At 39.6% G+C, this 14,234-nt stretch overlaps 1 protein-coding gene across 4 annotated transcripts in view; it reads right to left on the bottom strand.

Annotated features, from left to right (window-relative positions):
- Positions 1-5,041: 5,041 nt before the first annotated feature.
- Positions 5,042-14,234, bottom strand: part of tspan9a (tetraspanin 9a) — a 212,455-nt gene continuing 203,262 nt past the window's right edge. For all 4 annotated transcript variants that reach the window (XM_044124472.1, XM_044124473.1, XM_044124469.1 and 1 more), the window contains one exon: positions 5,042-10,810. In XM_044124472.1, the coding sequence (XP_043980407.1) occupies positions 10,739-10,810 (72 nt within the window). In that variant the 3' untranslated portion in view covers positions 5,042-10,738. The remainder of the gene's footprint in view (positions 10,811-14,234) is intronic.

Here is a 14,234-nt window from a genome sequence, read left to right as displayed (position 1 = left end):
GTCATCCTCTCTGGTCCAGTACTGGACCGGTTCAATTCTTACCTAAAGAGCAGAATCTTCTTCATGTCAGTAGGTAACTTTTCATCTGAGCAGACAGAAGTCACACGTGGAGCAACGTGAGGTTCAATCTTGGGGCGTCTCAGTTTTGGAGGCACCACAACTTTCTCCAGCTGAATAGAAACAAAACTGAACTTATTATCTCTGGACCTAAAGAGGAATGATGTAGAGTCAACACACAGTCTGGGTTAGTGATGAACTCAGACCTGAATCCTCAGAATCACATAAAGACAGTTATAAAGTTGGCCTTCTATCACCTGAAGGACATTTCCGGGATTAAAGGACTGACGTCTCAGCAGGATCTAGAGAAACTCTATCCTGTGTTTATCTTTAGTCACATTGATTACTACAACAGTGTTTCACAGAGCTGACTAAAAATATTCATTTAAAAAAAATCCTCCAGCTGCAGTTGATCCAGAACGCTGCTGCTGGGGTTCTCACTAAAACCAGGAAGATAGAAGATCGTTCCACAGTCCTTAATCTGGCCCCTTTAAAATATTATATTTTACTTTATAAATCACTGGATGGCTTAAAGATCTGCTGCTGTTGTATCGACATTCCAGACCTCTCAGGTCTTCTGGTTCTGGTTCTGCTCTACAGAACCAGAACCAGAACCAAACATGGAGAAGCAGAATTCAGTTTCTATGCACTAGGACTCTGGAAACTGCAAAACTGCTGAAACACTGAGTTCTTTTGAATCAGCGCTAAATGTCTGCCTGTTTAAATTTGCCTTTGATTAATAATAACTGAAACATTTATCAATATATTTTATGCATATTTGCTTGATGAATTTGATCAAATGTAATGTTTATTGCTGGTTTCATCTTGGTAGCTGCATTATGCTTTATGTGGTTAAGTGTTTGAATTGCCTTGTTGCTATAGAAATAAACTTGACTTCCTGCCAAACCAACAGAACGTGAAGACTTAATGAGATTGATCTGCGTTTCCTTTGTAGCAGAAAACTTCAGAGTTTTATCCCCCTGATACTGAACTGCGACAAGTCGGCCTTTTTTAATTTGCCTGACCTTTTCGTATTTTGAAAGCCGTTTTGGAATTTGTTCCTAGAGGAATATTGATGCTATGAAAACACAACGATGTAGGAACATAAGCCGACAAGATGAATCTGCCTTAATTAGGGACGTAAACGGAAAGACAACAGAAGTGTGCAGCTTTCTGCTTTACATGAAAACATATTCTAGTATCAAGTCTTTTTTTTTTTTTTGCAGCTTTTAGTTTTTTTCTTTTGTGGGCTCTAGTGTCCCTTATATGAAAGTAGGCTGACGGGAAAGAGGGAGTGAGAGGGAAAGACATGCGGCAAATGTCGCCGGATCCAGGAATTGAACCTGTGACGGCCGCGTCGAGGACTCAAAGCCTCCAAACGTGGGTCGCGCCATCACAGCGCGCCCTTTTGCAGCTTTTTAAAAAAAAAATTCTCCAGTTTTTTAGCAGATGTTGAACAATGATGAGGTATCATATCCATCCATCCATCCATCCATCCATCCATCCATCCATCCATCCATCCATCCATCCATCCATCCATCCATCCATCCATCCATCCATCCATCCATCCATCCATCCATCCATCCATCCATCCATCCATCCATCCATCCATCCATCCATCCATCCATCCATCCATTCATCCATCCATTTCAGGACCTGGATGAGAGCTAAATAGATCTTAAATATCTGCCTGCTTAAAAATAAACATAAGAATAATTTACAGCTTGAGTTATAAAGCATTATGCAGTTATGTTTAAAAACTCTCGTAAAAGTTTTGATTTTGAAAATAGTGAGAAAAATAAAACACATGGATTTCAATGCTGCACAGGAAAAAAAAATCACATTTAACTAAATAGAAATGACTGAAGCGTTCTGATCGTCTCTTCCTCTGAATAACAACATAAAGACGTTGGTCTGTTCTGAAGCGGGTTCTGTCCTGAAACTCCACTGGACTCAAACCCTGCAGCAACGATAAGCCTGAATATTCTTTCCTGGGGCGATCCTTGTGGTTTCTGCAACTGCACTTGGATAAAGTTTGAAACTTTTACCCCTTCTTTAAATAAAGAAGATCTCCAATATTTCCTCCAGCTGCCATTTTCTCACAGTCAGGAGATTCAGTCACCGGTTTGTAACTCTGAAACAAACAGGAATATTAATCCTAGTACTATATTTAAACCAAAGCATTTAACCCTCATTAGTATAACATGATGTGCCCTCAGGTTTTTTAATCAACCCATTTGAACTTTGCATATTTTGCAGTTCTGTCTGTGGGTTTGCCAAGAGGTCCAAACCCAGATTCTAATGCTGTTTGGTTGGATGGGCATGTTTAGATCGAATCAGAGGCAGATAGTAACTAATCACATTTACATGAGTAACTTTTTGGAAAAAAACAACAGCTTGCTTTACTTTACCACACGTGTTGCTGCTCTTATTTAAGTAAAATAAGTGAGTGACTGACTGCACTGAATGAAGAACAAACATATTTTAACCAGAAGTACATGGAAACACAAAGACAAGCCTACGGTTTACGCTGAAGTGAGACCTCTTGTTTCTACACAAGCTTTGATGAATGAATGTTATTTTCCATCTGTAAGTCAAACAGATACAGTAAAAACTATATATTGTACTTTCACACAAAAAGTACGTACTGCAAGCATTAGTTTTTAAAGTTTTATATGAAAATAATATTTGGAAATGTGTTTCTTCTGCTTTAACTAGTTATTAAGAAATTATTTTATTTGTCTTGTTTTCATTTTAGTCTTTAAAATACCAAAACTTACTAATTTATTATCTGTCTGATGACATTGTTATAATATTAAGGCTAATCTTATGATCAGCTACTTTATACTTACTTGAGTAAATCTCGTATGGATTCTTTTTAAATTTACTTCTGAATTCCCACACCTGGTTAGAACTTCACAAGTTTTTATACTCTGTCAATATTCAGGACATGATCAATAAACAACAGAAAACATTTTAACAGAGATATCGACTCAACTAAAACCAGAATTTACTGTTTGCTTTATGTGGTTTAAGTTTCAAATGTCTGCTGTCCAGATGTTACAGGATTGTCTTCAGGACGTCCAGACATGGTTAAGAGCAAATTTTCTCAACTTAAATAAGAAAAAATAAGATTTTGTGTTTGGTCACACAAACACAAAATCACTGTCACTGTCATGTTCCCTTCTTGGTCATGACAGTGTGGTTCCTTTTGTCATCCATTCAAGGAAAATCTGGGTGTGATTTTTGTTCTATGTTTAAATTTGATAAACATATTAGTGCTGTTGTTAAATCCAGTTTCTTTCATTTGAGGACTTTTGCTAAAATAAAATCTTCTTCTGCCTGATTTTGAAACCAGTATCCAGGCCTTCATTGCATCACGTTTAGATGATTGTAACTCTGTTTGTAACTCTGCATTTTGTATTGCAGAGCAAACAAAATGCTGCAGCCTGATTGCTGACAAAAACAAGGAGACGTGAATCTATTACTGCGGTTTTGCACAACCTACAGAGCGCGGGAAAGCCGTTTTCATCATTTATCACGTGCTTTCCAGCGCCACCTGGCGTCTAATTAACGCACGAAATACATGAAGCTTCACCACACCGTTAGTAAACAGCAGCAGCGGTGGCGTTTAGAAGAACAGCGCCACCTGGCGTCTGAAAACAAAAACCTGGTTTCCCAAACCTAATGACGGCTGATTTGTCAGGTTGGCTGTTTCTATTAGATTAATGATGTACGTGCTCAAGAACTAAAAACCTTTCAACAATATTGTGCAAAAGTTTTAGACCAACATATTTTTTATAATATTTCTCTGATTTTCCTTCAACTATTAAAATGACTGAAACTTATACTTTTACTTTAAAGCCGTGATTAATGCACGCAGTTTCAGATTTTGAAAACCAGAGACAATGCAGGACATTGTTCTAATTTCAGGGAAAAAGATGAAATGTTGTGCAGCCGTTAATGCTTGATGAGTTTTTCCATAATTACAAGACAAATTAATGTAAGATCAAATGTACTTTAACTACTTTTTCTGATCTGGAAGCTGTAAATTATGTCTAATTTACTATTTTCTGTCATATTTATAATTTACAAACGGTCCCTTTTAGTAGTTTGTTTTAGAAACGTTTATTATTAGATGGAAAGAGCACCATAATACGTACCGTAACGCAGTTTTTCAGACTGAGAACCCAGAAACAAACCTGCAGCTTAACAAGCTCAAAGCTACACAGGAAACTGATGCACGGTTTTATGGAACTGAAATTCAGGTCAATGAAATGTATGAAGCTGGGGAAACGTAGAAACAGCTCTAATAACAACAAGTGGGGGAAAATCCACTCTAGATTACTTTCACTTTATTTCAGTACATGTTACTCATACAAAATAATCTGTACAAAGGCTAAAATAGGTCAGAGTTTTGCATAGAAACAACAGCAATCTAAAACAACAAAAAACAAAAATGAGGGTGGAATGGCACAAAACAAGCATTCTCTCTTCTACTCTCTCTAACACACACACACACGCACGCCCACATGCCCACACACACACACACACACGCACACACACACACACACACACACACAGACACTTCTGATGACATTAGGTTAAAAGGGGGGATCTGTGGAAAACATGCAGCTGCTCAATCTGTCCTGTTAAAGTGTGAGACAATCTGCCAATAGTTTGGACATCCATCACCTCCTTTTTGTTCTCTAAAGACCCTCAGAGCTCAACCTGCCGGCTGCCATTAGCTCATCTTCAGGAGAACTCCAGGATTACCAGGAAGAAGCAGCTTTGAGGCAGGGATGCCTCTCTTTCATTAAACACTTCATGAAATCTGGACTGGCAAATTCCTCTCACTCTCACCACTCCACAAAACCTGAATCAGTATTTAAATGTGACCTATATAATTGACAGCAACATATAAATGAAAATAAGTCAGAAGCAATGAGTCATTAAACAGGAAAGGCAATGACTGTGCGCCATCTTGGGATTTAGTGACACACTTTCCTTTATTTAAAAAATAGTTGATTTGGAGAGAAAAGAGCAGGAAGTGCACCACCTCGGTTAGAGTGGCTTTGTGGCAGGAAGTCACAGGACGATGCTGGCAGGCATCAGACAATGCCGCCGAGCAGAGCACAACATCAAACACGGCGTTTCTGCAGCAGAGCATCATTTCCACCGCTCAAAGATTCAGCTTCAGCTCAGGAGACGGATTCAGAGCAGATTACACAAAATAATACGCCGAAAGGAGGTAAAAAAATTAAGTGATTCAAATAAAAAGAACCTGCTCCAAGTCCCTCAGTGCTACACAAAACCTGGATCACTGTGATGCATTTAGTCCTCAGCATCTGTGTGACTTACTGAGGGATGAGAAAGAATATTTTATGCTTCTTCTGAAATGAAAAAGAAATGTTTTTACTACAAGATCAAAATCCAGTCAAACAAGACACGAAAAGCTTACTGATAAAAACATAAATTTACATAAAATTTACACTGCAGGTGGCGGAAGAACAGCAAACAAGGAAAACAGACACATACAGTACAAGAAGATATGTCTAAGTAAGCATGAAAGCATAGTTTGTTAGAAAATTGAGCTGTCAGCGTAAATATATTCATTTGTGTTGAAGCAAACGCTGACTTGCATCAGTTGTAAAATAAGAATATATTTCTGTATATACACATGGGGCTGATATATTTTCATGAGCAGTTAAACTGCACATCCTCATTTATTGAAAACTAGAAGTGGAATCTGCCAGCGATGCGTCTCCAGTCATCAACTATATGACCAAAAGTATTCACTCAGCCGTCCAAATCCATGGATTCATCAAATCCAGCATTTGGGAAGGTAGAGCGTTTCTAGAAACATTTGTGAAAAAATTAATATTCCATGTCACCTGTTAGTGGAAGCAAAACAAAGTGGAAACAACTGGGAATCACGCCACAAAGTAGTAGACTGTGTAAAATCACAGCAAATTTCAATGCTCCATTATAATTTTGTTAATTTTTTTGCGTGGTCATTCATTCTGCTAATTAAATGCGACCACAGTCAGATTTCTGTATGAACGGTTTTAAACATCAAAGCGACTCTCAGGCACAGAAGAAGAACGTAGACGTGACACAGCAGCGCTCCGTTTCTGGCAGTAATAATGGCCGCCGCCGTCTATGGACCCATTTTAATGGAGCTGACACAAACTCATAGGATGAGGAAAAGGAAGAAGAAGATTCTATTTGGATGTAGAGTCGGATCAGGAGTGATGGGATTGGGATTTGTTACACTTCACTGACACACACACACTTCTTTCATAATTTTATAATTACATTTTTCAGCCATTGCTTGCGGTTTCTTCTGGTGCAGAACTATGATCCATATTTCACGGAAAAGTCCGATTAAATGCAACATGAAAATTCAGACCAACGATGTCAAAATCATTTTCAGTTTGGCTGAGAAAAAATGTAGCCAGTTGAGTCAAGATGTATTGATAAAACCTATTAGCAAACTGTTGAAATGTGAATAAACAGCGATCTCTGCATCGATAACTAAAATTAAATAATATTGAACATCTTTTCACGTTGATATAATTTGGCTGTGTTAAAAAAAAACCTGAGATAAAAACTGCTTTACTTTGTCTAGGTTTTCAGTTTTACACAAAGTGTAGAAGATTTGAAAACAATCAGATACATATTCAGTTTAGTCACATATGGACGTGGAACAAAACAGATTTTTTTGGGGGGTGAAACAATCAGAAGTGAACCGTTCAGACTGAAAAAGTCAGGAGAATGCACCACAATTTCCATGGCTGCTAAGGCTGGGCTGCCATCATATACCAACTTATATACAGGTCTGTGTGTCTCAGATGAAGGTAAACCAGAGAACATTGCTGGCAATAAAGTGTATTTGCTAAATTTTCCGTCCATTCATTCTGAATCGATGTGCTTGTTCCAGTATTAAGACAAAAAAAGGCATTTTTACACCTTGTAGAGAAGCAGAAGCGCTGCCAAGACTAATCCCTGGTGGAAAAAATGAATTAAAGGTGTCATCTGCGTACAATGAGAGTCAGTGGAGCATCTGTCACAAACAGAAACAAAAAGCCAACAGTAGAAAACAAACATTAAAACAGCAACAACCAACATACAAAAATAACATCACTGGACAACTTTTGTTAAAATGTCATTTGGCCCTACGATCTAAAAAAAACACTCAGATGAACCCAAACTAAGCGACAGTGGCAGGGTTGAAGCAGAGTTCACACTCAGAGTCTCTGTGTATTCGGATGAGTCAGCGTTACAGAAACTGCAGGCTTTGAACCACAACGTCACATCTGGAGAATTTTTATCCTCAACATTCTGCTTCCTTGTGTTTTCTATTTAACGTGAGTAGAGTGAAATATTCACCTAGTTTTTCTGTGAGGTTTACAGCGCAGCCTCACATGTAACACTGATTCCTCCTGTTACCTTCCTCAGTGCAGAACGTTTCCTCTGCTGCTGCTTTCCACAGAGCTGAGCTGCTTCTCTGCAGCGTCTCAATGTGAAACCAGGCATCTGCAGAGCGAGGCGGTAAATAAGGGGGAAAACAGTCGTGTGCAGTTTGTGGAGGCAGCCAAGCTGTGGGGGCTAAGAGCGGGAGCAACCAGTCGTGCATGCACTGTACAACAACAGCTGTCATGTTAACCCCATGGACACAACAAGAAGAGACGCAGAATATCTCAGGCTGCATAAAATGCTCTAAATCTGCAGAACAAACCGGGAACCCCAGCTGCCCTCTGGCCAGAGGATCAATTAAAACACATCACTTTCTATGCAATGTTGCACAAACATACAGAATTCTACGGAAGAGAAATATGACCACTGAAAAAATTTAATTCTGAATTTTTTCTCAGAATTCTGACTTAAATTTTAGAATTCTCAGAGATTAATGTCAAAATTCTGGAAAATAATAGAAAGAATAAATTCATAATGCTGAGATTAAAATTAGTATTATTTTTTTCCCCCGTGGCCCTAATCCTCTTCTGTAGAGTTCAAGCTTCAAGTGACGGAAAATGCAAAAATTTGGACCAAATTTGAATTACAGTCACTTTAACACTTTGCGTAGCGGCTTTGGAAGTTCAGGCTGTGAATGCAGCAGCTCTGCAAAGTCTGCTTCCAGAAACGTCCTTTCGGACAGGTGGAGGTCGGAGTTGTGAGGGAGATTAGAAATGTTATATATTCAGTGGGATGCACTTCAGGCATCCGGTGCCTTTTTGCGCTGTATGCTGCGGCTTTAGCTGAGTAATTGCAGTGAATTAAACAAAAACAGAATGCCACAAATCCGGTGACAGCGCTGTCTCGACCTCATTCTGCCTAGCCAGCGTGTGCTGCGAACAATACCACTGGGTAGCTTCCTAAACAAACAAAGCCACTAACTATAATCATAGACACAATGATGTGTCACAAAAACAAATAAAAAAAAGGGGCTGCAGCAGCAGAAAACCACAAAGACAATCCGGCAGGAAAAGTAGAGAGGGAGTGAGTCTGAAAAATCAACTCACATCTCATCCGTTCTATTTTAGTTTTGCAGAACCTTTCCAGTTACTGCGTACATATTGGCCAGGTGATGCATGGATTCAGATGAAAATTAATTTTGAGCAAAATAAAGTCATCTGTGTCCCTTCTGGATTTTTTGAATCATGTAATTTGATTGAAATACAGACTTTAATTGCTAAAAAACTCATTAGAATAAAATATTTAAATGAAAAATTAAACTAATTAGTGAGTATTAGTTGCTGTATGAAAAGATATTTTGCATATAATATTTTAATGACATTCTTTAAGAAAACACAACCTAAAGGGACGCCGGGGTTAAAGGACATATGTTCTTTTTTCACTTCTTCCTGCTCTGATCTGATCATTTGTGTTTAATCTGCAGTCAGATCTGCTCCAGTTTGCACCTAACCAACCGTCTCTCTGATTAAAGCTGACCTGTTTCACTTTGTGCAGACGCGCTGCAGCGTAGCGTCGTTCTCTGTAAACGGAGCATCCTTGCTGTAAATAAAGCCATAAATCTCTCAGGTTTTTTCTTTCTGTAACTTGACTCTTAATTTGCTGTTTCTTTTTCATCGTTGTAGATGTCAAAACAATTTACCCCGGAGATGTCACAAAAACTGAATAACCTAAGTCTGACAGGCGCAGCTAAACCGATCCCCATCCAATAAAGGTAGCTCTTCACACCTCTTTATACCTTCTGAGATAAACTGGGGGGCATTCTTTTCAAGCCACCAGCAGATGAAGAGTATTTCTGGTCTGCAGGAGGCAGACTGATGCCCAGGCTTCCTGCGGTGCATCAGTGGGTAAACAGATGTGTCCTACAGAGTTTGTGTTGCTATATCTATCTGCCTTGGCTTTGATTCCAGCTCCCCACCAATTCCTCTTTAGGCTGCATAAAAAGTAAGCTTACATGAAATATGTGAAGTTGCAAACCAGAGGTGTGACTGAGTAATAAGCAGGAATGTCAAACTCCCTGCTTCCTGAAATGTGGGAAGAGAATCGGGGCGTAAACAGAAAACAATGGAGGCAGGGTAGAGTTGAGGTTGACTGAATGGATGAGAGCTGGAGGAGAAAACTGCTAGCCTGCTCCTGACTGCAGCAGTGAGAAAACATGTCTGCTGTTAGCCTTTCCTCTCTGATTCTAGGTTTTACCTCCTCTGAGTGATCAAACAGACACAGAGATAAACACACAAACACTTTGTCAAAAAAAAAAGAAAGACTTTATCACCCGGATCCCTCCATGGAGCGCTAACTAATAGCTTAACACTGTGAATGTTGCCTCTCAGGGGAATTTGAACACAGCAATGTGTGTTCAAGGACAGATTTATGAATTAAAGTTTATTACCCAGCGGATTTTGCAGAATTTGATGGTAAATAAATCCATTGATAATTCCTCACACTCACATGATGTTCTTCCAACACTTTCCCTTTTCCCTAATCTCTACAGCACAGTAAAAAAAAAAAAAAAGATGGATTACAACAAAAACCACACAGACATGTCTGTGCCCCTTCACGTCAAACCCGAGCCGACATGCAACACAACTACCAGGTCGCCACGCTGAACTGCTCACCACTCAGCATTCTGCAGGAACGCTGAGCGTTTGAATAAAAAACAAATCTGAGAAGTTCAAAACTAAAGTTTCAGAGACACAGAAGTCAGTGAAGTAAAAAACTAGCATGCTGTATTGGGTCTTTACCCATTTACAAGGGAAAACGGGGAGCATTGCGTTGATCAACATGAAAAAACTCCAGAAAGGAGAAAAGTTTCAGTTTCTATTTCATGGGTTTTTGTCACCTTGGAGATGCTGCATGGGCTTTAGTTCAGTCTTCATTGTCTCAAAATCCAACTTTCCTTCCAGCAAATTGTTAGTCCAAGAAAAATGATCAAGAAGATGAGAAAAAAACAAAGTATATTTCATTCAGAAACAATGTTATTCTCTTGCTTGCCAAAAGTGGGTGTCCCTTCAGATCCAGTTGTGTTACTCTTTGGCAAAATGAATGAGAGGAGGAGAGAGCAGGAAAGGTGCAGGAACACAGCCGGAATCTGTACAGGCCAGGAAGGAGCGCAGGATGCTTCACACATGTGGTGACGTGAGACGGAAAGCATGAATGTTGGAATCAGAGTCTCTTCCCAGCAGGCAGTGGGGCTCCTCCGCCCAGGTTAGGCGTCGTACTTCTTCCCTGTTCTGTGGATGTGATGGAAGAGCGTCATGGAGAACGCCATGCCCAACAGCTGCACAGAAAACAAGAGGGAAACGGAAAGAAGTCACTTCCTGTGGGTTTCACAGATGAAAACAGATGTTTACTGACACTGATAAAAACACACAAATGTTTTTCATAATGTCTGATGTGTTGTCAGGCAGTGGTGGGAACACTAGAGGATCTCATTCTTTGGTTAAGACTTTTGCTAACATTGAAAACGTTTTGCACATTAAACTTCCCCTAAATTATTCTAAGACACTAATTTATTTGTCTGTTTAAACTTACATTTGAATAAAATTCAACATCGGTGTTGAAGTTTTGGTTGTCAACTAAGAAAAAACTGCGGTAGGAAACCCCATTATGTCAGTCACTAGTAAAGCAACCTGGACTTCCTGAAGGCCTCAGCAGAACCACAGGTTGACCCCTGCATGCTCACCAGAGCACATCCAGAGAGAAAATCCTCTACAGAACCTGGGCATAAAGGTCAGCAGGTCAACATTTCTGGATTCTTAATCAGTTCTTCTGATGCAATATCCTAAATTACTGTGAAACTCAAGTTTGTTTGTTTTTTAGCCAGAATCAATTAAATGAACTCAAGTCTTAGATTTGGATATTCCATTCTGCGGTTGATGAATTTAAAACAGATGAGTTTCTGTTGAGTGGATTTTCTTTTCCCTGGGTTGAACCTGAAGTGTCTGTGATCTGTTTTGTGCCGTTTTCCCTCCGTCCTGCAGATGTGAGCTCTGGATTTTTGTGATGGAAAACAGAATGTACAGCGTGCACAAGCATCAAGTCAATGAATCAAATGGAGATGCCACTGAATCAAAGTGTGCAGCCATCTCTTTGAAGTTTCCATTAGCCCTGATACTTTACATCAAACGCAGCCACAAGGCCGATCCTAAAGCTGTTATCCTGACAAGTTTGGATGACAAGGAAAACAGTTTATGGATTGATTTTTTTAAAGCAAATTTGGTTTTTATTAGGAGAATCCCTCGGTAGTCTGAGCTTAATGGAATGTTTTTTGGTTAGCATAAACCACAGTTAAAAAAAAAAAAAATATATATATATATATATATATATATATATATATATATATATATATATATATATATATATATATATATATATATATATATATGTATATATATACATATATATATATACCATATATATATGGTATATCCAACCATATATATATATATATATATATATATATATATATAAATAAAAGTAAAATAAAACATAAGGCAGCAAATAATCTAAATACCTAGAGGTCATTCTGCCACTTTTTCCAATTTGTATTTTTGCACATTAGATGATTTTCTATCTCATCTGCACATTAATAACTGTGCAAACTGATGATTTGAAGTCATTTCCTATGAAGTGAATGTGGTGATGTTTTCTCAGTAAGTAACATCTATCAGTGGAGGAATATTTTAGATTGAATGTGAGTCATAAACTTAGATCCCACCCACAGCTCTAACTATCATCCACGTTGAGACGGGCAGCTGATGTGACTCTCCTCACTCAGAGTTAGGCATAAAGACAGAAAACATGCAAAAGAAAAACCCTCCTGTTAACAGACATGTGGAGTAAAGAGGATTTTAAAGATGGAAGAAGAAGCTTCAAAATAACAAACATTTACGTTCTTATGATCCCTGAGCCATGGAGACGTTTTCCCTGCTCTCTCCTATTCCTTTCATAATCTCTGAGCTATTTCAACCATTTAGGCATCAAAACAATCAACTCATTTGGGAAATGTCTCATAAAACCTCATAAAAAAACTCATAAAAATTATTTTTATGATTCTTGAAATATTTCCCTGTTTCAAATGTTTTTTCCCGACAGGAATTGGGAAACCTTTCAAATCACTCTGTGCTCGTTGAGGGTTGATTACAGCCCCTCACTGTTATCTAGAAACAGCATCTAAACATTAAACGTCGTTTTTTAACCAAACACTTCAGTTCCACTGTTTTATGAAACCAGTTTAATTAATGAACTTCTTCCTGTCTAAAGACGACGACGGTTCCCTGATCGACTGCAAGTCATCCAACCATCATCCAACCATCATCCAACCATCATCCAACCATCATCCATCCATCCACCCATTCATCCAACCATCATCCAACCATCCGTCCACCCATTCATCCATCCATCCAACCATCCATCCATCCAACCATCCATCCATCCATCCACCCATTCATCCATCCATCCAACCATCCGTCCATCCAACCATCCATCCAACCATCATCCATCCATCCAACCATCATCCATCATCCATTCATCATCCATCCATCCATCCAACCATCCATCCAACCATCCATCCAACCATCCGTCCATCCAACCATCCATCCAACCATCATCCAACCATCCATCATCCAACCATCCATCCAACCATCATCCATCCATCCATCCATCATCCATCCATCCATCCATCCATCCATCCATCCATCCATCCATCCATCCATCCATCCAACCATCCATCCAACCATCATCCATCCAACCATCCATCCAACCATCATCCATCCATCCATCCATCCATCCAACCATCCATCCAACCATCATCCATCCAACCATCCATCCAACCATCCATCCATCCAACCATCCATCCATCCACCCATCCAACCATCCATCCATCCATCCAATCATCCATCCATCCATCCATCCATTCATCATCCATCCAACCATCCATCCATCCATCCATCCATCCAAGCATCCATCCATCCATCCATACATCAGCCATCCAACCATCCATCCATCCATCCATCCAACCATCATCCATCCAACCATCCATCCATCCATCCACCCATTCAACCATCCATCCATCCATCCATCCATCATCCATCCATCCATCCATCCATCCATCCAATCATCCATCCATCCATCCATTCATCATCCATCCAACCATCCATCCATCCATCCATCCATCCATCCATCCATTCATCCAACCATCATCCATCCATCCATCCATCCATCCATCCATCCATCCATCCATTCATCCAACCATCCATCCAACCATCATCCATCCAACCATCCATCCATCCATCCATCCATCCATCCATCCATCATCCATCCATCCATCCATCCAATCATCCATCCATCCATCCATTCATCATCCATCCAACCATCCATTCATCCATCCATCCATCCATCCATCCATTCATCCAACCATCCATCCAACCATCATCCATCCAACCATCCATCCATCCATCATCCATCCATCCATCCATCCATCCATCCATCCATCCATCATCCAACCAACCATCCATCCATCCATCCATCCAACCATCATCCAACCAACCATCCATCCATCCATCCATCCATCCATCCATCCATCCATCCATCCATCCAACCATCATCCAACCAACCATCCATCCATCCATCCATCCATCCATCCATCCATCCATCCATCCATCCATCCCCCACACCTCCAGTTTTCCCCCACCTCTATCTGG

This window comes from Gambusia affinis, linkage group LG08, assembly GCF_019740435.1.
Source record: "Gambusia affinis linkage group LG08, SWU_Gaff_1.0, whole genome shotgun sequence".
NCBI lineage: Eukaryota > Metazoa > Chordata > Actinopteri > Cyprinodontiformes > Poeciliidae > Gambusia > Gambusia affinis.
The sequence above is the reverse complement of the archived record's forward strand: the minus strand, read 5'-3'. Positions and strand labels throughout refer to the sequence as shown.